The sequence below is a fragment of the Haliotis asinina genome, chromosome 10, assembly GCF_037392515.1.
Source record: "Haliotis asinina isolate JCU_RB_2024 chromosome 10, JCU_Hal_asi_v2, whole genome shotgun sequence".
In the NCBI taxonomy this organism is placed as follows: domain Eukaryota; kingdom Metazoa; phylum Mollusca; class Gastropoda; order Lepetellida; family Haliotidae; genus Haliotis; species Haliotis asinina.
The window spans coordinates 39,283,955-39,306,228 of NC_090289.1; the positions used below are offsets into that span (position 1 = coordinate 39,283,955).

The window sequence follows — 22,274 nt, forward strand, 5'->3', positions numbered from 1 at the left end:
CTGCGGACACCAGAAATGGGCTTCACACATTGTACCCCCGTGGAAAATAGAACCCGGGTCTTCAGCATGACGAACGATCGGCTGGACCACTAGGCTACCCCACCACCCCTCCTAACCCAGACAGTCCAGTTATAGTCATCATGAGCATTGAACCCCACAACCGGAATACAGTGACAGACTAAACAACCCAGTCCCGAGTATGCTCATCCTATCTTTTGGGTCGCCTCTCAAGACCCGGGTTCGATTCCCCACAAGGGTACAATGTGTGAAGCCTATTTCTTGTATCCTCCGACGTGCGATTGCTGGAATATTGCTAAAAGTGGCGTAAGACCAAACTCACTCACTCACTCATCGCATAGGCTGCTGAGGACAAGTCTGATGTTACTGCAGTTTCACCAGTTCCTGAAGACCTGTTGCCAGTTGTTTTCATGCATACTTTTCACATGTTCTGTTATGTCTTTTTGTGTTTGTATAAATTTTATTTTGTGTCGTTGTGTAACACCGCATTCAGCGGTTTCCCAGATATATGACGGCGGTTTGCACATAGTGAATCTGGACCAGAAAATCCACTGACATTATGAGCGTCGATCTAGAGAACTGGGATACAATGACATCTGACGACCAAGTGACGACCAAGTCTCACCACCCCAAGTGTCGTTAATCGTCTCTTATGACAAGCATCGGTTGGTGAGAACTAATTCTAACCCTGATCTCCACGGGTTACAATTATGTCTTTCTCCAGCAGTTGGGTTAGTTTTGGTGGCGCATAGTAATAAAATTGAAAATCTGTGACGTTACTTTAATTTGAACACGTGTTGAGTCTGGCGGGTGGGGTCTGGGGTTGTCATTATGGTCGGTATGTACTGGGAGGCATCTGTGGTCGGTGATGTCATAAATGGATTTAATTAGAGGAAACGATAGAGCGTTCGAATCAGTTTACGTCATGAATTAGATAACATCTTCCGCCCGTAATTATTGGTGGTCAGTCATGCAGGCAAATCATTTTGACGAATAATGATCCTAGATCTCTGAGCTCCCTGCAGTCAGATGCAAAGTGATTATCATAAATATTCACAGTGATTACGGTAAGGCAATGAGATATAGAGAATCTCACCCAAATGGCTACTGATATCAATTTATCAACACGAGTTGATAAAGTTATAAATATCCGAGGCTTGCCGAGAATATTTTTACTTTTATCAATGGATGTTGATACACTTGATTTCATTAGACACGAGGGTATGGTTCTATCTATCATCCCCATATCACACTTTATTACTTGATTTTTAACGAATTATTTCCGAACATTGTATTACCAAAATAATTGCAGAGCAGAGATATCATTATAGCATTGCGAAGTCATTAAGTTGATAGCTTTGTCAGGGCACTGTAAAAGATCTGTCAGGAGATATTGCATGACCTCACACAAGCAATATCTCCCGTGAAACACAATTTTGGATGATAAATTAAAGATACATTAACGTTCTGCCGGAGACAACGCCGTATTGTCTCGCAAGCGTTACTCTACTGTGCTTGGCTATGAACCGCAGAGCTTCCCGAGGTTACGTCACTTTGTTGTAATCAGATGTAACCTACAAAAAATTCATATCTAACGTAATTCCACATAATTTCGAAACTTATGATATGTAATGATATGTACTAAATGCATGTATTGGAGAAGTGTTAGTCAAACAAGAACATAGATATGAAAAGACACGGAATTTCTCCAATGTTAAATCCACATCCCGTCTTCTCTCCGACAGCTTGCTTTCAGCACAGCTTTCAGCACAGCTTTCATAACACCCACCTCATGCACACATTAATTCTGACCCATCTCGACTAAGGGGCGCCAAGTTCTCCCACAGATACGGAGTTTACCAGTCCCTGCCCCCTGCGATACGAACGCGAAACCGATACTCTTCCCCTGCATGTCGACGCACGTGTTGAAGGCGTGGCGCCATTATCTGGCACCAGGTGGCGCTGGCAATGGGATGTCCGTTAGTGCGAGGAAGGGGGATATTTGATCTGCTGGAGGGAAGATACTGGGATGTCAGTTAGTGAGTACGCGTGGTCTAGGTAATAGCTTTATATCGTCGCTAGATGTAGAAGCGCATCATGGTACCGACCCTGTAGAGACAGCTCCCACCACTAAGACATCTCACCACAGCGAACCAAGGTTTACGTAAGTAATGGCTGTTACTTAGGTAAACAAAGAGTACCCAAAGCCAGAGTACCAGGAGTCTGTGTGTTTATAATGGGTTCTGTGTATCACGTTTATGTCGATATGTTCTGGTGTGTATGAAGTGTGGAATACGTCTGAGATAGTTGTGTAGAACGCTAGAATCTATGGCATGGTGTCTCGCCGAGCTATATTTACCAAGATCACGGTGCCGTGGATTTAAGTGAGTGGCACATGCAGCAGTGTAGTTCCTATTGTCAACAGATAGGGGGTGTATTTTTGCAATTCTCGGGAAACGAGGACTTTGGCAGATGTCCATGACGAAATGGCGTGAACTGGAAAACCTGTTCTCCCTGTAACAAACTTGACAGAACCGTTACAAGACTATAACCTTGCTGCAAGGCTTACTGAATGCTGAGCCCATGGATGTGCATATAGTAATTCCATCATTCGAACAGGCAAGTCTAGATAAGTGGATAGTACAGGACCTCAGTCCGTTAGAGGAATATTAATATTTTTCTAGAAAGTATCATTTAAACTGTATATTATTACCTTATATACTAGAGACGTGTGCAAGTCTATTACATGACCAATGGCGAATACTTTCGCCACTTCAGAGTCCCAATTATATAGTCTTATCAGTCCAGCCTCGTTGATGATTTACACATTTACTCATTACATTATATATATTATGTCGTGTGTGTGCGTGTTTGTGTGTGTGTGTGTGTGTGTGTGTGTGTGTGTGTGTATATGTGTGTGTTTGTGTGTGTGTGTGTGTTTGTGTGTGTGTGTGTGTGTGTGTGTGTTTGTGTGTTAATTATTACATACACAAGCGGTGCTGGGATATCTCACTATATCCAAAAAACAAGCACCAACAAGGGGGACATTCCCCTTTACACTCTGCCCGCGATCCTCTTGTTTACGTATACTTAGCAGGGAAGACGCTCAGTTTTTTTCACCAAACTGGTATACGCGACTGTATGGCATCCTTGTACTCAGTCAGCGTGTTGTTGATAATATCAGTCGCTGGATTGGCTGATCCAGATTCGATTATTTATGCGTTGGCATAGTGATTTTGGTAATACAGCTGAGTACGGGCGTTAAACTCTATACATGCATATACTTTAACCTCGAACAAAACTGGAGATGAACAGAATTTTGCTTCATATTGTATTATTTCATTTTTTAAAGACATTCGATGGATTTCATTCGTCTGTATAATGATACGGAGAGATTTATTTATAGCGGCACCACTCTGCGCATGATCGGAAGGAAGCTTAAGGTTAGGTTAGGCTCCCATATGCAACAACTGGAAGTAGCTAAAACAATGGTACCGCTGAAGTAATATGCTCCAACGATACAAAAGAAATAAATCTGAAAAGACCAAGGCTTTAAGATAGGGGAGCTTGTATTTTGACATTGAGTTTGACAGTTTAATCGATTTGCCACAGAGGGAGGTGGTTAATGCTAGATGACGTCACATTCAATTGCAGTTATTCCCCTTTACGGATTCCAAGATGGCGCCAACTGAGTTATTTTCTTGCAGTCTTAACTTCATAGATCAGACACAATATTCGCAATGCCAGAGCTACGTGCTTTCCCCCACCAATTACAGTCTCGACGTGAAAACTGTTTTCTAACGTGTTGCAGTGCAGCTTCTAGTCTCTCCCAGATACCAACAAATCAGCACTGGCAAAACGCTATTCTGTGTCCTCAAGCTTTGTTTCGACCTTTCATTATTATGTCCATGCGTAGTGGTGTCCAGCCGTTGACCTGCGTTCGATTCCCCACATGGGTACAATATGTTAAGTCCATTTCTGGTGTCCACCGCCGTGATATTGCTGGAATATTGATAAAGCGGCGTAAAACTAAAAATTTATGAATGTATGAGGTGGGATGACTTCAGCAATCCAAAAGTCGAGATATTGCTGGAGTACTGATAAAAGCGGCGTAAAACTAAGATCACTCAAGAATGTATGAATGTATTAGGAGCTATGACTTCAGCATTCCAATAGTGAGCGCCATACTATTCTTGTTCGAAAAGTCTTCAATTGTATGTTCCAGGTTACAACGATAAGGCCTAAGTAAGTTTTTTTGCAAGTCTTATGGTTACATGTACGTGGGGAGTTCCAAATATGAGTCAGAGGCAAGAGTGATGTCCGATGCAATTTAGACATGAACCAAAATGTCGAGGTGAACATTTCACTTGTCTGTGCATGTATTTGTGACAGGTGCAACCGGCGGGTGGGGATATGCTTACATTATCCTAAATCAAAGGCTTATCGAAATTTTTATTTCATTTCTTTAGCACAGATTTATCGTTGCCTATATTCACCACTTTATCAATGAGCATGTTATACCTTTGAATCCAAAGTCATTCTTGAACACATGCCTTTGTCAACACTCATCCACAGTCATTCGTGAACACAGGCTTTTGTCAACAGTGTAACCAAAGTCATTTATAAACACAGGCCTTTGTCAATACTCATCCATAGTCATTCATGAACACCGACTTTTGTCAACAATTTTGTCCATAGCCATTCATAAACACAGACTTTTGTCAACACTTTATCCAAAGTCATTTATAAACATATACTTTTGTCAAAAGTGTATCCATAGTCATTCATAAAGTCATTCTTTTGTCAACATTATGTCCATGGTCATTGATATACACATACTTTTGTCAACACAAAAGCCATTTGTAAACACAGGCTTTTGTCAACTCAAAAGCCATTTGTAAACACAGGCTTTTGTCAACACAAAAGTCATTCATAAACACAGGCGTTTGTCAACTTAAAAGTCATTCAAAAACACAGGCTCTTGTGAACACTTTATCCATAGTGATTTTCACAGTGGATGTTTTTTATTACTAAAAGAATGGTTTTGTACATTATATTTACGCAATTATAAAGCCATAAAATAGTGTTTAGTGAATCTTGTTTAGTGAAAGGACAGTAGTGAAATGATTCTTTAAGCAAGAGGCACACGCGTTGCTGTATTGAGTGAATTTCTGAGTGAATGGTGTTATACTTCACATTCGACACGTGTACGACTACATGTGGACTTCACCTGGTGTGAGCAATTTGATTGCAATATTCGCACATTGTACCCACACGATGCCCTGTTTTCCTGGTTGATTACAGTCAAACCCAATAACACCAAACTCGCGAATTATCTGTTTATTAAAGCGTTCGCACCTCAAATCCTGATTATTCACGAGTGATTCCCAGGTTTCAAAATGATGGAATACTGGTGAAAGCAGCTTTAACATTGTAACTGCTACAATAACATTTATATTTATCTAATTATTTGCATAATTTTTATCCTGATACAAGATCATCCTCTAGGGCTTGTAATGTCCAACTTTGTATTTCTTTGTAGGATCAAGGCTGAACTACAACGCCAGAAAATGTCTCTAGCAGACTATTTAAGGACAGCGGAGAACGCTTTCGGTGCGAATGAATTTGAGAAGGCATTGTCTTATTATAATAAGATAGCTAAAGGCAGTGATATCGAGTGTAAGACGGAAGTTTACCTAAAGAAAGCCCAGTGCTTGCTTGGCCTGGAAAGGTACGAGGAGGCAACGATCGAAGCAGAGAAATGCACATCCAGAGACCCTCTGTGCGTGACAGGCTACGTTGTACAGGGACAGTCCCTGACCATGAGAGGAAAGTTTGAAGAGGCATACAGAGCCTACAAGTCAGGCTTGGACGTCAACGCTGACGACAAAGCCATCGCGGCTGGACTGCGACATCTACAACATGCCATTGTCACTCAGTACGAGGCCGCAGAGAAAGAATCGGAGTCTAATTATGACGCCTTGAGATTGTGTTCCCAGGAGCGTTACCCTGGAGACGACGATGTGGAGCGACTTGAGAAAGAAATAATGAGAACATGGAAGCTGTTTGATGCTCCGAACATATCCCCACTGACGCCGAATCCTGAACTGTCTCGTGCGCGTCTCATTCAAGGCTTGAAGGCCAAAGCCAAAGGTGCCTTGGACGAAGCGTTAGAGGAGTTCACGGCAGCTCTAGAGCATGACGCTACCAACTTTGAAACGTGGAAGGGCAGGATTGAGGTTCTGTACGAAAAGAAGGATTACAGAGAGGCCTTCAGAACCGTCAACTCATTCTCCGAATCGGTGCGGTCGGCGGAAGTGTGGCTTCTTGGAGGTAAGGGTGGACAAATAAATCTTGATATTTTGTGGGTGAGTTACGGTTTAATGCCACATCATTTCAGTCACATCACCACGTGTCGGTTTGATGAGGAAGGAAAGATAGAAACGATGCAGGTGTGCACGCTACAAACCAGGAAACATTATCAGCGCTATTATCTAGAATTCTTACGAATGGTTTACGCACACTGCACAGCAAATTGTAGCACTTCTGGCGACAGGACGTGTCAGTATCATCTTTATGGAGTGGGGAGGGCTCTTGACTGATCTGTACTGTAAATAATGATTGTGATAATAACAAAAGGTTAAATCTCCTAATATAAAATCAGTTGCTAGAGCCATGTACTGTCAAAATCACACTATGTTTTTGATGAAAACATTTGCAAGAAAGTCTTGTGTAGACCACAACATTCCACATCAGAAGACCTTCCAGCGAAGTTTCCGACTAATACACAGAGCGAATATGAGATGTATTTTTATAACACTGAAAATACTTTCGGTTTTCCTTCAACGACATCCCATGAAAAAAAGAAAAGAAAAAGGAAAAAAAAATCTTAACAGGAGGTGTCAAAATAGCACTTAATTGTTGTCTAACAAGCGCAAATTGTTCTTTGAATCATTTGATAGCATTTACTTTGCGCTGTCGTATTGTTTTCCGAAAGGTTAAGTTTGTTTCTGCTTTACTGGGTATTTCAAAGCAGTGTTCCCACTGAAGGTAACTGTGACTATCAACTCACGTGGCTGCAGTGACGGTTTGTTTGCGTTCTCCGGTAATTGCTTATCGTTCGATATAAACAGCGAGCACCTGTCTTGCAACGGAATAAGGTCAGGGGTCGGGCTAATATTGATACAGCCTGCATGCTCTGGCTGGCTAGCACATACAGGCGAAACTGCTCTGTGATTGTAGTAGTGCCAGGAACATAGAAACAAATGGCTCCGCACAAGTGGCAAACGAGTGCATGCACTTTCAACACTTGCGAGTTTATGAGAAAGGTGGGTAAATGTCAAGCTCTAGGAAGGGGAGTCTGGGATCTGGGTGGCTTCCTATAGTAGGTGTTGTCGTATGTTGAGCCGTCGACGACCGCCACTTCTGGTCATTGGTGTTTACACTGAAAACACAGACCTCAGTGCTGGAGGGAAGACTGAAGAACGCTCTAGGCTTTATACTGAGTGAGTTTATGTTTACGCCACACTCACCGATATACCAGCTATATGATAGCTGGTATATATGATATCTGTAAATAATCGAGTCTCTATTACACAAACCAGTGATCAGCAGCATGAGCAACAATCTACGCAATGGTAATACGATGACATGTGTCAACCAAGTCAGCGAACCGGACCATTCAACCCTGTTAGTCGCCTATAATGACAAGCGTGGTTTACTGAACACCAATCTGATGGGGCTGTCTAATGGTTATTTAAAACGTTGGGTTCAGTTCCCCACATGAGTACAATGTGTTAGGTCCATTTCTAGTGTTCCCTTTGTGATATTGATAGAATAGTGTGAAACTGAGGGTAAAACTATGCTCAGTCAGTCTTCCCTTGTGTTTTCTGCAATATTAATGATTTGAAGTATGCAAGTTCTAGCTAGTTGGGTGGGTTTTGTTTGGGTTTGGAAAAGTGGTATACTTGCTAAAGAAATAGTGATCTCTGGGTGTACTTCTTTTGCTTAATGCTCTTATATCACAGCAAAAATAACCTGGTTTCCGCAGTGCGGAAACCTGATGGAAAGTGGACTGAAACTTCCACCAGTTTCCACCAAGAATCCAGTGAGTTTCCGTTCTTTTACACTGAGTTTCCGCAATGACGGAAACTGTCAATTACCCACTTTCTAAGGGTTTCCGCATGGTATCCGTTACCCATGCTCCAACAAGTTTCCGTTGAGTTTCAGTTAAGTTAGAGATCCATCAGGTTTCCGCAGGGTTTCAGTCACCAAGACTCCATCAGGTTTCCGCAGAGTTTCAGTTACCAAGACTCCATCAGGTTTCCGCAGAGTTTCTGTTGCCAGAAAACTTTCCACAGCATTTCATTTACTCGGGTTCACAGGAGTCATTGAATATGTGTCATTGCATATAACATTCTTGTTACTCCTGGTTGGCAAAGACAATATAAGGAGTTTGTGTACAATCATCACGTATACATGAAGAAAAACAAAAGATACAATAAGATTCACTGTTTTATTTTCAGACAAATATGGATCAAACATATATCTAACAAATAATAAAAAGATATAGCACTAGATAACAGATCAATATTTGTCACTTATGACAAAAATATTTCTAAAAACATGCTATAACAGTTGCATCCCTTGACTCCACCTGCACCTCCTCACGCTGACACAGAAAAACACACCCCAGTCAGTCAATGCTAAACATATAATAACACACACCATGCAATACAATACAACAATGAAATAAAATGCAATAAAGAACTTAGGTTACATTGAAAGTACAAAAAATGTATTTAAAGTAAACAAAGGTCTCTTGGAAAATAGATAAAAATTAAGATTGTATTAATTGAAATACAATCAGAATATCAAAACTATTAAAGTTTTACATTGAGAATAATTCAAATTTAATTGATCACAGATAAAATTACGTTCATGTGATCGATTAGCTATTTACTAGCCCACTTGGGCATCCTTGAGCGGATATCTCTGTCATTGTGGTTGGATGCCGCATCCTGGTCTTCATGTTGGCCTTAGCTTTGGTGGTGGCGTTGAAAATTGTGGCTGAGTCCAGTGCAGACATCTTGAGTTTAGATTCCCAGGTAAAGGGGTAAGAGAGCAATGAATTGGCATCTTCTTCATCACTCACAACTGGTGAAGTCATTTCCAAGGTAAGTATAGTTGAAACCCTTTCCTTTCGTCGATCTGGCCAGTCAATAGTTTTCAGGCTTTTCATGCGCAGTGCAATTTTCTGAAAATTAAACAAAAATCAATCAACAGATAAACCATAATGCCAAGATGGATTGCAAATTATTAAAAAGGAAGTGTCGTGAAAAATTATTTACTTCATTAATCACCCCAACACAAGTTAAGCAGTTCATCACATTTAATGACATATCCTATTTTCTTATGGACACACAATCTGTTGCTCTGAAGTGACATGAAGTCACTGAAGTGTAATAACATGTTTATATATCACCATTAACTGACTTGATTCTTATGTTATGATTTATGAAATTATGATCTGAATCATGTGTTACATATCTTAAGAATGTAAAAAGCAATAATCCATAAACATTTTAAATGTATATTTCCGGAACTTAGAATCTGTCACACATTGTAATGAGAAGAATTGTTACATGTTATTATTCGAATAGATATACTTACGGATTTCATTCTTTTTGTTTTTGTTTTGTTTGCTTCTGTTCTGTGTGACACTTTCTTTCCGGTTTCTTGTCTACTGAGATCATCACGCCTGTTCCGCCACACTCTACAAAGCGCTTCTGAAAATAAATGTTTAAAGTACTATACAGCATGTTTCACACATTTTAGTTCATCTGTTAGGCAAAGGTATTTATATATGCCATGCTGGCTTGGTTACTGAAGTTAACATCCATAAATCTGTCTTTACACTATTATTTAAATCATTAGCTATTTATAATGACAGGCAGGTGAGTGAAAATTACCTTCACAAGATCCTATTGACCATCCTTGGTCGTGATATAGTCACTTGTTTCTTTGACTACTATATTCATAGAGTCCTCGTCATCGGCTTTACTGAAATAAAAAGCAAACGTCATTTTTCTTGCACTTCATTCAATCATGCATTCAACACAATGTCTATTAAAATTAACGATCGTCAGTGAAAATTATACAACCAAGTAAACTGCAGATTTATAACTTTGAATACATATATTGTTCTGAAAGTTTACCATTTTGTAGTTAAATGATTTAAAATAACTTCCAAAAAGGCTAACCATCCTTTGTGTTATTTCGTGCAAATTCTATGTACATCCTGTTTGTCAAAGTTATGCAACCGGTAAGTGAACAACTGACATAAAGATCATGATAAAAGAAGTTTAGTTATATCACATGACATAACCTTGCAGCAATTAAGCATTGTAAAATCAAGGGGTCAGTTTGATGGCAATTTCACACAGGTGTAATGTTAAACTGATTTAGTTTACCGGCTATTCAAATCCATTTGCAAATGATACTTTCATGTATTTTTCATTTTGAGAAAACGTACGTAGGGAAGTGAATTAATGAAATATTCAAAGTGAAATTACCTAGTAACATGAGCACATACCTTCGATAGACAAGGGTCATGTCCAGATTTTTCTCACAACAGCCTAAAAGATTAAATCAAATACGTTAAATATAACAGGTATATATATATTATTATGCTCAACACGTATGTATTAAATTATTGAAAAATTACATGAAATTTTAAATGTATCCTATGCAGAGCTAACAGTTTCTTATATGAATTTAGTGTTTGCCTCAAATAGTTCAGAAACACATCTGACCCCTCTGAGCGAATTTGGGGGTAAACAATTTCACTAATGATCCAGGATTGCATTTAATAAATTACACCGAAATGTTGCCATTGTAAAAGCCCATCATTTGTATCATTCTTTAAAATATATCTGAATTGGTGAAATACATCTTGCAATACCCAGTAAACCCATGAGTGAACCACTACACATGGCGGATCTTTTTGATGCAGATCGTAATTCATCCCCCCCCCCCCCCCCCCCACACACACACACCTTTTGTACAAGTGCTAACCGAGTTGCAACGCTAAAATTTGCAAACTATTAACAGGAGCACTAAAATCAAAAGTCTGCCCCTTTAAACTTAAATAAATACTTGTGGTTAGTACTAAGATAGTTACTTACAAATACAAGCTTGGTGTATTCTATACCATGTCGATCTATTGAAATGGAATATAAACAAACTTATTTTTCAGGCCTATTTTACTTAGATTTAACGATAACATTTAAAAATACTACCAGCGAAAATATACATTCGCGGGATAAACTTTATAATCTATCCGGATTTCTGTCATTAACGCAATATTTCTTTAAACGTTATTTACAATGAAATACCCTCGGTCTTACCTGACACATCCGAGGTACTCCGAGTTGCTCGCATCCGTTCTCTGCTTTCTTCTCCAAGTCGCGAATTCTTTCGTCGAGTGCTTTTGGGGAAAGTGAGGTGGCCATGGCAAAGTTTACACGACGCAGCCATCTTATGCTTAAAGTTTTGAAAAATAATTGCTAGGAAAACAAATTTGTTCCTACCCGCCAAACAAGATGGCGTCTCGCTAACACTCACGGGAAATAGACAGTTTTGTCATTGTGTTTTTTTAATAAATCTAATGTGACCATTTGACAGTAGATTTCCTCGTTCTACAACAAAAGAGGAAGGTACACCCTGTTGTGAGTTGTTTTGTTAACAATTAGATAGTCTCGCGTGGACGTGATCCTGTCGCCATTCGTTTATTTGTTTACATTGCCGACATCAAAGGGGAGTGTGAAAAGTGGAATTCAGCGGATTCAATGTAAGTACTCAAAGTGACAACAGTGAGCAGTTATGGTTTTAGCAGTCTTTTCATCGCATTAGCGTCACTGATTGCTTTTTCTCAGTGTCAAGCATCAGTATGTAGACCTTGTTATTATTAACAGTGATTAATTGTGAAAACATGTTCACCTTACTTTAACATGCCCGAGCGTCATGAGTCCTACTGATTTAGCACTCATGGGAAACTTTATTGTGGCAAATAAGTTATTTTCTAAAATCCTGTCAGGAGAAGGTAGTATCCGGATATATTTCTGCTGGATGGACCCTCCCCTCCACCACATACCATGTAAGTAATTTACGCACTGTGCTCACAACATGCACGGGGGTTAGAAATATTAACATTGTTTGTTCTTTTCAGTTATACATCCAGATCTACTATCCCTATCTACCCTTTAAGTTAACTTTACTACTATTACTAATATAATTTGGTGATGTGTCACAATTTCTTTGAAACCTTAATTCATTTGTCAATGTGAATGAAGAATGAAGCACAATCCCACTGACCCTTTGGCTATGATTTGTACATGCATAATTTCTGTAGACTTTTCGTGGCACTTTCTGCTGCAGGGACACAGTTCTTTGTGGACATTGCGACAAGTAATTGTCAAGAAAAACAGCCTAAAATCACGAGAAATACGTTTCTGAAATATGGTTGGTTTCTACAATATTTGTTTTAACATGGGTACCCAGAGATATTCCGCATATATGTCTTCGTTATATCTATTCATATAATCTGTACTCCAGAAATATTTCAACCAAGTCACATCATACATTTATTAGTTCATCAAATTATCTAGTATCTTATGTCCTGTGTCAGTTGTGTGTATCCAGTTGTACCAGTTAATCAGTTTCCTGGTTTGATATTTGTTTTATAACCATTAAAACCTTGTCCATCAGTACATGTTGCATGTGTTAGCCCTACAATGCATTGACATTATCATCACACCTCAAGTTTCATATTTCTGAAAGAATCGTTGTGTCAGTTATTTGATTTACAGATATGGATTGTGGACCAACAAACTCGGAGAATGATGCCCGGTAAGGGAATCTCTTTTATAACAATATTATTCATATAGCTTTATAATGAAGCTGACACTATGTTAATACATACAACAAACCTTTGACCTCACTCAAAGTGTAACTGTACATGGATTCAAGCATAATATATACATATATTTTAAATTCCAGGAGAAATACGGCTTTTTTGTCCTCACTGCCAGACGTCTGTTTCAAGAAAAACACGTTATCTCCATCTCCGTAACAAGATGTTTGTTAGTTTGTAAAGATTTTTCGGGTGAATGACAAATGTTTCATCAGGTTAGTCATCAAAGAAGTTTTAGATTTCACTAAAAATCGAGTTTGCACTGTCACTTTGCTATCCATGTTTAATATATTTAATGTATGTATCATACATGTAACTGTAATAACTGAAAGTGAGCAAATGGTAATACGTATTTAATATTTGTAATACATGTTATCTGCATTATCATATATATTGCTGTGTTTCATTCATTGAATTGTCTCTCAGTTGAATTGATGATTCAAACTGAATGTCCTTTTCCTTTCCAGACACTGACAGTGACCAAGATATTAACAGCACATTCAAGGTTTGCGAGCTATTACCACCACAATGTGAGAGCCTGATTGATTCGGATTCAGATGTTTCGCCAGATATTAACCAGGACTCGCATACACCAACAAACATCTACAGAAGAACAAAGCACTTTGTGTACTGGCTAGCTCGTCTTCATTCAGTGTGCCTACTTCCTGAGCAATGCTTGTGTGCAGAGAATTCTGTTACTCTTCTCTGAGCGCCCCAGTTTCTTAATACAGCGAATTGTGTACTACTGCAACTGCCCTGTTGCATTAAAATGTGAGCTTTTCTAAGAAATGAAACAGTTGGATCATAATATTCCCAGCGTTTGTTTTTTGTTCAAATAAATATGTAATAAATATAACAAGATAATACAACATATTTCAGCTTTCTAAACTAAGCGAACTCTCATTGTCATCTTCCTTGTACAGAAACCTAGCGGAAACCTACATTACCCAAGATCCACAAGGTTTCCGCAAGACCAGAAACTTACCCACTCCAGCTATAAAGGTTTCAGTAAACTGAAACTAAATGGAAACTTCCAACTACAGTTTCAGTTGACGGAAACATGACGGAAACTAAGACTTGTTAGTTTCAGTTGTGGAAACTATGCGGAAACTCTCATTGCGCGTTTCCTGAAACTGAAACCTAGCGGAAACCTACATTACCCAGTATCCATCAGGTTTCCGCAAGAACGGAAACCAAGTTATTTTTGCTGTGTATGTTATTAATCAGTGGTAGCGCTGTGTGTTTAAACAGTTAGTTTAAAAGGTTTAGATCCCCCGTGCATCTCTTTGCGAAAGAGAATTAGAATTGATCTCCAGCAACCCAAGCTTGTCGTAAGAGACATGTCATCCCATCCCAGTTTCACAGACCGGTGCGCATTGTGTCTGTCACTTGATTTTCTGGTCCAGACTGGGTTATTTACGGGCCGCTGTCATATGGCTGGAAAATTGCTGAGTATGGCGTTACCAGCGAACAAACAAACTGAAAATGCCAAAGAAATCATCCAAACGAACAATGTACATGAATGAAGCTCTATGAGTATGTCCTCACGCCTGAATATTGCTGTAATATTGCTAAAAGTAGCGTTAGATCATGTCCACTTCGACAATAATTACAGTTCAAATATACGATGTTGAAACTGTGTCTGTATGTAAATTCAACTGTTCAATAATACAAGATAAGCTAACAGAATTCCCCCAGACAAAAAAAACGCAAACAAACCAAAACCACAATAGTCTGACATGTTCCGTGTTTATCAACAGGGAAGATCCTGGCTGGACTTGAGTTACCAGTGATGGCGGAGACATGGCTGAGACGCTCCACACAGCTCAACAAGGACAAGGACAACAAGGAGGCCGCCATCTTGTTCCAGACGATCCGCGTTGCCAGGTTATATGGCCCCCTATCGGCCAAAACCAACGCCGATGTGATCTTCAACCAATATGGCCGTGCAGTGAAGGCTAAGAAAGATATGGGAAATCACGATATCATATTGACTGACAAACCAGTAGTTCTAGCCCAGACTCTAGCAACCCAGGGCGTCCCTGCGTGTTGCCAATGCGCAGTGTCCATGTTAAAACCGGAAGGGGTATTCACAGCCGCAGATCTTAAAAATGAGGAACTGAAAAAAGCTATCGCCCAATATTGGCCGAAACGAAAAATTCACCCATGCCAGGGATGTTCCAGAGAAATATATTGTAGTATAGAATGCAGGGATGAGGCATGGACTACCTATCACAGAGTGGTGTGTCCTTCAGTAAACAAGTCCATTAACAGGCTCTATGAAGTCTGTGACGATTACAAAACGCTGAAGGATGGCGACGGTCAGTGCTGGAAGGGGTGGTGGAACGCGTCATTCTCTCCCTTTGTTCTTGTCAGGATGTGGGGAACAATAGCATGTGAGGCAAAGCGATTGGCTGAGAAGGCGGGAAGATCCATCCCAATAAAGTCTGATTGGAGCATGGCCCAAGCTCCACTGCGGCGGTGATTTAAGAATTTTATTTCCTCTCCACTTCTAACTTTAATCTCCCGGAGCATGGTACTAACAGGTACTCTTCTTCCCTTTTTGTTGCATTTATTACGTTTGCCTTCTAAATACAATGAAGATTATCAAAACTACCATGGACAATATTATATGTGCATTTAAGCACTAATTATTTAGTAAAGCCTTTTAAATATTGTGTTGGATATCGTAGCAAATCATTTGGCAACTTCAGGCATCATAAAGAATATTTTGTACTTTTGAAATTTACTTTATCATGGTAACAATCTGTGACAAAAGGATTTTTGTTTTCTTCTCATTCTGCACTCACGACCACCCTCGTCCTCCTCTCGATCCCCCATTATATTGTCCCAACTTTCAGTGTTAAACCATTCCCACTATACCCCTCCTAACTTAATGCCACACTTGTTATAAAAATTCAGTTTATTGCAGCATTAGTGTGTTAGTCTCTGGTGCACCACAGTCTGTTACAGCAATTTGGTGCGTTAGTCTGTGGTGCATCACAGTCTGTTACAGCAATTTGGTGCGTTAGTCTGTGGTGCATCACAGTATGTTAAAAGACCATGTTGCATCAGTCCGTTATGCACTCCAGTCTAATCCAGCAGACATGGTGCATTAGTCTGTTACAGTAACTTGGTGCGTTAGTCTGTGGTTCACTACTGTCTGTTACAGCAAACATGTTGCATTAGTTTACAACAGCAACATGATGCGTTAGTCTCTGGTTCACCACTCTCTGTTCCAGCAAACATGGTGCATTAGTCTGTAACAGCAACATGATGCGTTTGTCTGCGGTTCGCCACTGTCTGTTACAGTAACATTGTGCGTCAGTCTGTATCAACAAACATGGCGCACCACCGATAACCTTACACCTAGTGCATGTTTTATTTCAATCACCGCATTGGCCAGAATGACTGTCAACCCGTAACGATATAATATCTATAGATCACAACCCATGTAACCATACAGCGTTATAGAAGTAAGCCCCTGCACCCTTCGTATACCATCTGAGATATATAACTCCCACTGTTTTCATACTGCCATCAGTATGAACAACTAACCCGTAGATTGGCCTTAATAAATATATTAACATACGTTTTACACCCACGTTAAAATAGTTCTGATCATTGTTGACGTTAACATGGAGTTTCATCCCTGCCAGTGTGCCTACTACAAAGTATGTGTTAATTGTTATTCGTCATATAATAGAACGTCTATTTATCGAGAACGCATTGAGATTAAAATCCTCATGGGTTTTCTATTAATGTGAAAGGAAATGATAACTTACGGTTCTTGGGAATTAGATTGTTAATGTTATGAATGTTACTGAAAGGTTAACAGAATCCATATTCATCATATTCATTTATTAATGGATACACAAAGCCTTTTCGGGAAGTTGTTTAATTTAACAGATGTTATGCTTAGCATTACACTTTCCTAGTAAAGTACAAATTCTTGCACTCCGTGGTTTATACGTTAGATGGATGGCAATTATATGCCTGACTCTGAGAGTGTGGGTTCGAATCCCAGGTCAGGACACACTCCGAAAAGTAATTTAGAAGTTTTACTCTACAACGAAAGTTTAATCCCAGATATATTATGTGGTATGTTATTACTTCATGTATGACGCATATTTCAGATTCATTGCCTATGGCTCTTCAAGTAATGCTGATGTCATCCCCAAGATGTTTCAGCTCATGACTGAAATCTTCAAAGATCTTGGCGACGGACTGAAATACGAAATCACAAAGCGAGAGTTTGACGGGAGATATTTTCAAGCCACATGCAACGTCCAAGCGTTTTCCGACTCCAGAAATCCGCTTCGAATTTTCATCGAGCGCTTCAGAAACAATCCCAGATGGCAAGGCATCGCCAAATTTATACCAGCTGATCCCCCGGAAGCAGAGTTCGCCGGTATGTTTCCTCTTCACGCATGTATGAACCACTCGTGCGCAAACAACGCGGAAGTGATGGACTATGTTGTTGATGGTAAACCAGGCGTAGGGGTACGTGTCCGCGGAGGGATAAAGAAGGGCGAAGAGGTGTGCATCACCTATATAAACACCACCATGCCCCGAAGACAACGCAGAGCCTGGTTGTACCGTTCGTACAACTTCTGGTGCAGGTGTATCAGATGTAACTTTGAGGGGGACGGACCTATGGCTTGCACACAGTGCGGTAAGTCGGCAGACGAGGGCAAGAAGTTCCCCCAGTGCTCCAAGTGCAAGAAGGCGTGGTACTGCTCAACGGCGTGTCAGAAACAGGCCTGGAAGAAAGGACACAAGAAAATATGTAGTATGGGTCATTCTGACACTTGCTCGTCTTCAGATCAGTATGTCTTGAAAACATAGTGCTTTGTTTGTTGCTGGTGACGTAGCTGGTGGTGTAGTCTGTTGTGGCTGTGATGATGCTAGCAGTGTAGCTGAAGAGCGTGGCGATGATATGTTAACGTCTTTGTGTTGAAGCATATGCATGCCACATTTCATGCATGAAAAGATTACTAATAGTTACGTACGTTTCCTTTGACAATTGAACATTTATGTCGAATCAGAAATACCAGCGAACACTTCGGCCATCTTAAATGTGTTCGCTTTGACTTATTTATTAACTCTTTGGCTGTTTTTCTTCTTCTTTGTCCGTATTAACCTTGAGACAGCACTTCAAAAACACAAAGTACAGTTTCCAGAAATAGGTAACAGACACTGATGCATTATGGTCGAAAATTACGTTGAACCCGGTTTTGGGAATGTAGAGGATATGTCGACCAAAGTGCAAGGATCATGTTTATTTCCGTAATGTAACAAATTAACTTAATAAGAATATTATTCGTGTTCAGAATCAAAATCGACTAGTTATTCTGTATCATGTGTACTGCTAAATGACAGCTGATTCTGCATGTGTTAATCTATATTTGATATTCACAGATAAGCACAGATGACATTGTAGTTCCTTTGAGAAGTAGAACCTTTATTAAGATCTTTGACTTATTTTTCCGGTCTTGTAACCGTAATGTGACCCTATCAGTTATTCGACCACCCTTTCAGTTTTTATTAGTTCCATGTGATCATCTGCTCAAAGCATACAAAAAGCATCGCTTGTACTTCAGCATGTATAAGTGATACGATCAATATGTATCACATTGACATCAATCTCAAACAGACATGACCCATAATTTCGGGTTATATGGAAAGAGCGCATAGAGCTTAACATTGTCATGGGTATATATGTAATTTATCAGTGTTTGTGTCTTGCAGTTCTTATATATTGCAATGCTAGATTCTCACATATTGCTCGGCATAACCAGCTTAGATTCGATACAGTGGTGATTTAGTAGGACAGCCGTGGCTGTATCAGGTTCAAGGAAGGGTCAGCTTAGGTCTGAATTTCCTTGTCGTGATTTAAGATGGGCTACTCTAATTTCAGAATGGTATACAGTAAACATGCCCAATGTATACTCACGGGAAAAAGAAACGACGCATCAGGCAAGGCTAGATTTCCTCAGGTTCAGATTCTGAATCTCTGGTCTCCTTGGGGCTCCTTTTCTATTTAGTTTGTTACTATCAAAATTATATATGTCCAGAGACTATGCATAAGTCTAACATGTTGTCTCACCTCAGGCAGGGTATTCAGTTCAAACTTGCCTCTTTTCACCCAGCAGTAAATGGGTAACCGGTTGGATAAGTAGTCCAGTGCCTCTGAGGCAACTTGGTTTATCCGGAGTGATGATGCCCTTTATGTTGTCTGCGCTAAGCATGTACAGTGCCACACACGTGCCCTTTTAACTCTCACTTTCGGTGTATTTTGTCTTCTGCATAGAATGCTACTATATGTATATGTGTCTGGTTGCAACATGGTAAGCTGACTATGAACTGGCTTTTGTTGCCGGCTTTGTGCTGTTAAATGATGAATGTTTATGTCTGCCAAATATCATCATTACCAAATCGGTTCTTTGTACAACATATATGTATTGTGCATGTAATGTATTGTTTTATGAGTACAAAGTGCACCAAGGAGGATTTCCCCGACCATTGTCCTGTGATAATGTGAAGAAGATTCTTAGTACAGGACGAGTGCTTGTGCTATTCACACGTTAAGCATTCGTTGCCAAGCAAAAACCCAACGCTCCATTCCCAATTCAGTTCCACAGCTTGGATATTACTGATCATATTAATAATAAAACAATCCTACAACATTAACTGAAATACAGTAACCTACGGTTACAACGAGCTTAAAAGAACAGGGGCTTGTATCGTTTAGAAACGGCGTTAGAAAGACGTACATGTGCACAGACCCTACCCTAGTACTATATAGAAGAAAAGTGTTGCAAACACGAAACCACCCCCTGCTCAGTCAAAGATAGATTTCACCTCGCAAAATATTTTTAGCCTACGGATCGAAAGCCCAAATGAGCTATAAGTGGTCACAATCGGATCATAATTTCAAAACTTATATGCCACGACTCATCGGTAACAGCCACCTCCGCAATTCCTCGCCAAAATCATGGCCCAAAACGGCGAAATCTCGCCTTTTAAGTTCGTTTATTAAGTCCAGCCACGTTGACAGCACCAATGTAGGGCAAGATTTCATCCATGTTCTAGGGAAATCATCTGACTGTTGATCCGTAGGCTATAAAAAGTAGTGAAATCTAACTTTGATTGAGCTGACTGTGGTTTCTTCGTTACATCGCTTTCCTTTTATGGTCTATGCAGCTATATGTTTTTCTAACACCGTTTATAAGCGATACAAGCCCCTGTGCATAAACGCAGAGCTTATTTTAGTTCGTTTTAGACATTTCAACTAAAATGTATGGCACGTGTGATGGACTAAAAAAATAACAGTGATTATCCGCCAGTTCGTAGTAAACGTAGTTTGCTGTAGTTATTCCTTGTCGAGGTAGTATTGGTAGTATTCGTGGTAGTATTGCTAGAAACTGCAAGTAGCTGTAGTAGATTTACAGGTAGTTGTAGAAGTAGAATCTGCAATAGTAGCTGTGGTAGTTATTGCAGCTGCAGCTGGCAGTAACATAATAGCTTTTAGTATCAGATGTGATAGCTATTGCAGAGATAGCTGTTGATAATAGCTGTCATAGTTATTGCAGAGATAGCTGTTGATAATAGGTGTGATAGTTATTGCAGATAGCTGTTGATAATAGCTGTGATAGTTATTGCAGAGATAGCTGTTGATAATAGCTGTCATAGTTATTGCAGAGATAGCTGTTGATAATAGCTGTGACAGTTATTGCAGAGATAGCTGTTGATAATAGCTGTGATTGCTATTGCATCTGTAGCTGTGAGTAATAGTTGTGATAGTTATTGCAGCTGTAGCTGTTGGCTATAGCAGTGACAGTTATTGCCGCTGTTTTGTGGCAACAACTGTGATAGCTATTGCAGGTGTAGCTGTGATAGCTGTGACAGTTATTGCAGCTATATTTGTAGTGACAGTTGTGACAGTTATTGCAGCTGTATTTGTAGTGACAGGTAATGCAGCTGAAGTATTAACGCTCAACAGTAGCACAGTAGTAGTTAATTCTTTGAGTAGCCCGAGCTAAGGAAGGATAACAATATATGGTTGAACAGCTTCATTACAATGAGAGCGACGATTACGTGTAGGCTGGCACCGTTACCAAGAGTGATGCTCTCATTGTAACAAAGAACTTGTTCATCCATATATTGTTATTCTTCTCAAGTTTAATGCTTCCTGTAGACAAACAGTAGATTTGGTATCGTTGTAATTGGAAGTAGCAGTCCTATTTGTGTGTAGAACTCCGGGCTTGCAGAGGCGCAGTACTCCCCCGCATATACCTCAACGTGGTAGTCAATCACCTGTTGTAACTGCCCATGTTGTTTCCATTCCAGAGTGACGATCCACAACTTCCTGTGTGTTTCCATAGCGTTATTTGACGTAATACGTACATCGCCGTTGTTTGAAATATACTGCTTAGACATCTTTGAAAACGTGTCTTTTTGTAGTTAACCTAGATTTTTTTAAAGTCTCGTTTTGGTGAAAATGTATGTATTGCGGCGAATAACTTCCCAACCGGAAGTGACCGGATGACTGCCATCCCTGGCGTGACCCAAGCACGTGTGATTACCTCCCAAAAGATGACCTTCACCTTGACCTACAACTGTGATACCAACCACCATTATTACAGTTTCCCCATACCCTTTGCAATAGAGATCTCTTCACCTTGCATGCGCCCATTACCAGTGAAGTTAGAAAGCTTGATATAAGTGGACGCCTATTAGATTCTGAATTCCAAAGGTTGAATAGCAGAGTGTAAGAGTTTTTGTCACATTGTTCCGTTCGATGTTTTTCATAAAATTCCCTTGTTAAAGTAGAAAGTATTTACATTCCTCTTTGAATGTTACGTAACCTGTCTACCTCCCCTGACTGACAAGCTAGATTGTATCAATTGATGTAGATTTGACCTTGACCTTTGACGTCTGTGTGCCGAACTGTACCCCCCAAAACTGTTTGTTTCAATGAGCTAAAATACTACAAAAAATTACTAATCTTCAAAATGTGACTTATCAACACTCGAGGGCATTTTCGTGAATACCATGGTTGTTGACTTTAGTTTTCATGGATGATAGTATATTAAAGGCATATATTGTTATATTCATATGTTATATTCTCTATTAGAATTTGCAGTATACACAGCTGAGGGTAATATTATGGAGGAATGAACAGGTTTCTTTGCACTCACCCCCTCAAGATCTGTCTCACCTATTTGACGCCAATGTATCTTTCCTCAGTATTGAATATACATAAACTCGTTTTTATTTC

The 22,274-nt window shown here is 39.7% G+C and overlaps 1 protein-coding gene across 1 annotated transcript; it reads left to right on the plus strand.

The window, feature by feature from the left end:
- Window positions 1–2,107: 2,107 nt before the first annotated feature.
- LOC137298177 (uncharacterized) lies at window positions 2,108–21,422 on the plus strand. The gene is made up of 5 exons (XM_067830328.1): window positions 2,108–2,182; window positions 5,561–6,351; window positions 14,752–15,472; window positions 17,128–17,783; window positions 21,344–21,422. The coding sequence occupies exons 2-5, from the start codon at window positions 5,589–5,591 to the stop codon at window positions 21,346–21,348; spliced, it is 2,145 nt and encodes a 714-aa protein (XP_067686429.1). The 5' UTR covers window positions 2,108–2,182; window positions 5,561–5,588; the 3' UTR covers window positions 21,349–21,422.
- The last annotated feature ends 852 nt before the right edge of the window (window positions 21,423–22,274 follow it).

Excerpts from the sequence above, each read along its gene's own strand:
- LOC137298177 (XM_067830328.1), top strand. The coding sequence starts at position 5,589 with ATGTCTCTAGCAGACTATTTAAGGACAGCGGAGAACGCTTTCGGTGCG. Across the intron at positions 6,352-14,751 it reads GGAAGTGTGGCTTCTTGGAG|GGAAGATCCTGGCTGGACTT; the intron begins GTAAGGGTGGAC and ends GTTTATCAACAG. Across the intron at positions 15,473-17,127 it reads GCCCAAGCTCCACTGCGGCG|ATTCATTGCCTATGGCTCTT; the intron begins GTGATTTAAGAA and ends CGCATATTTCAG.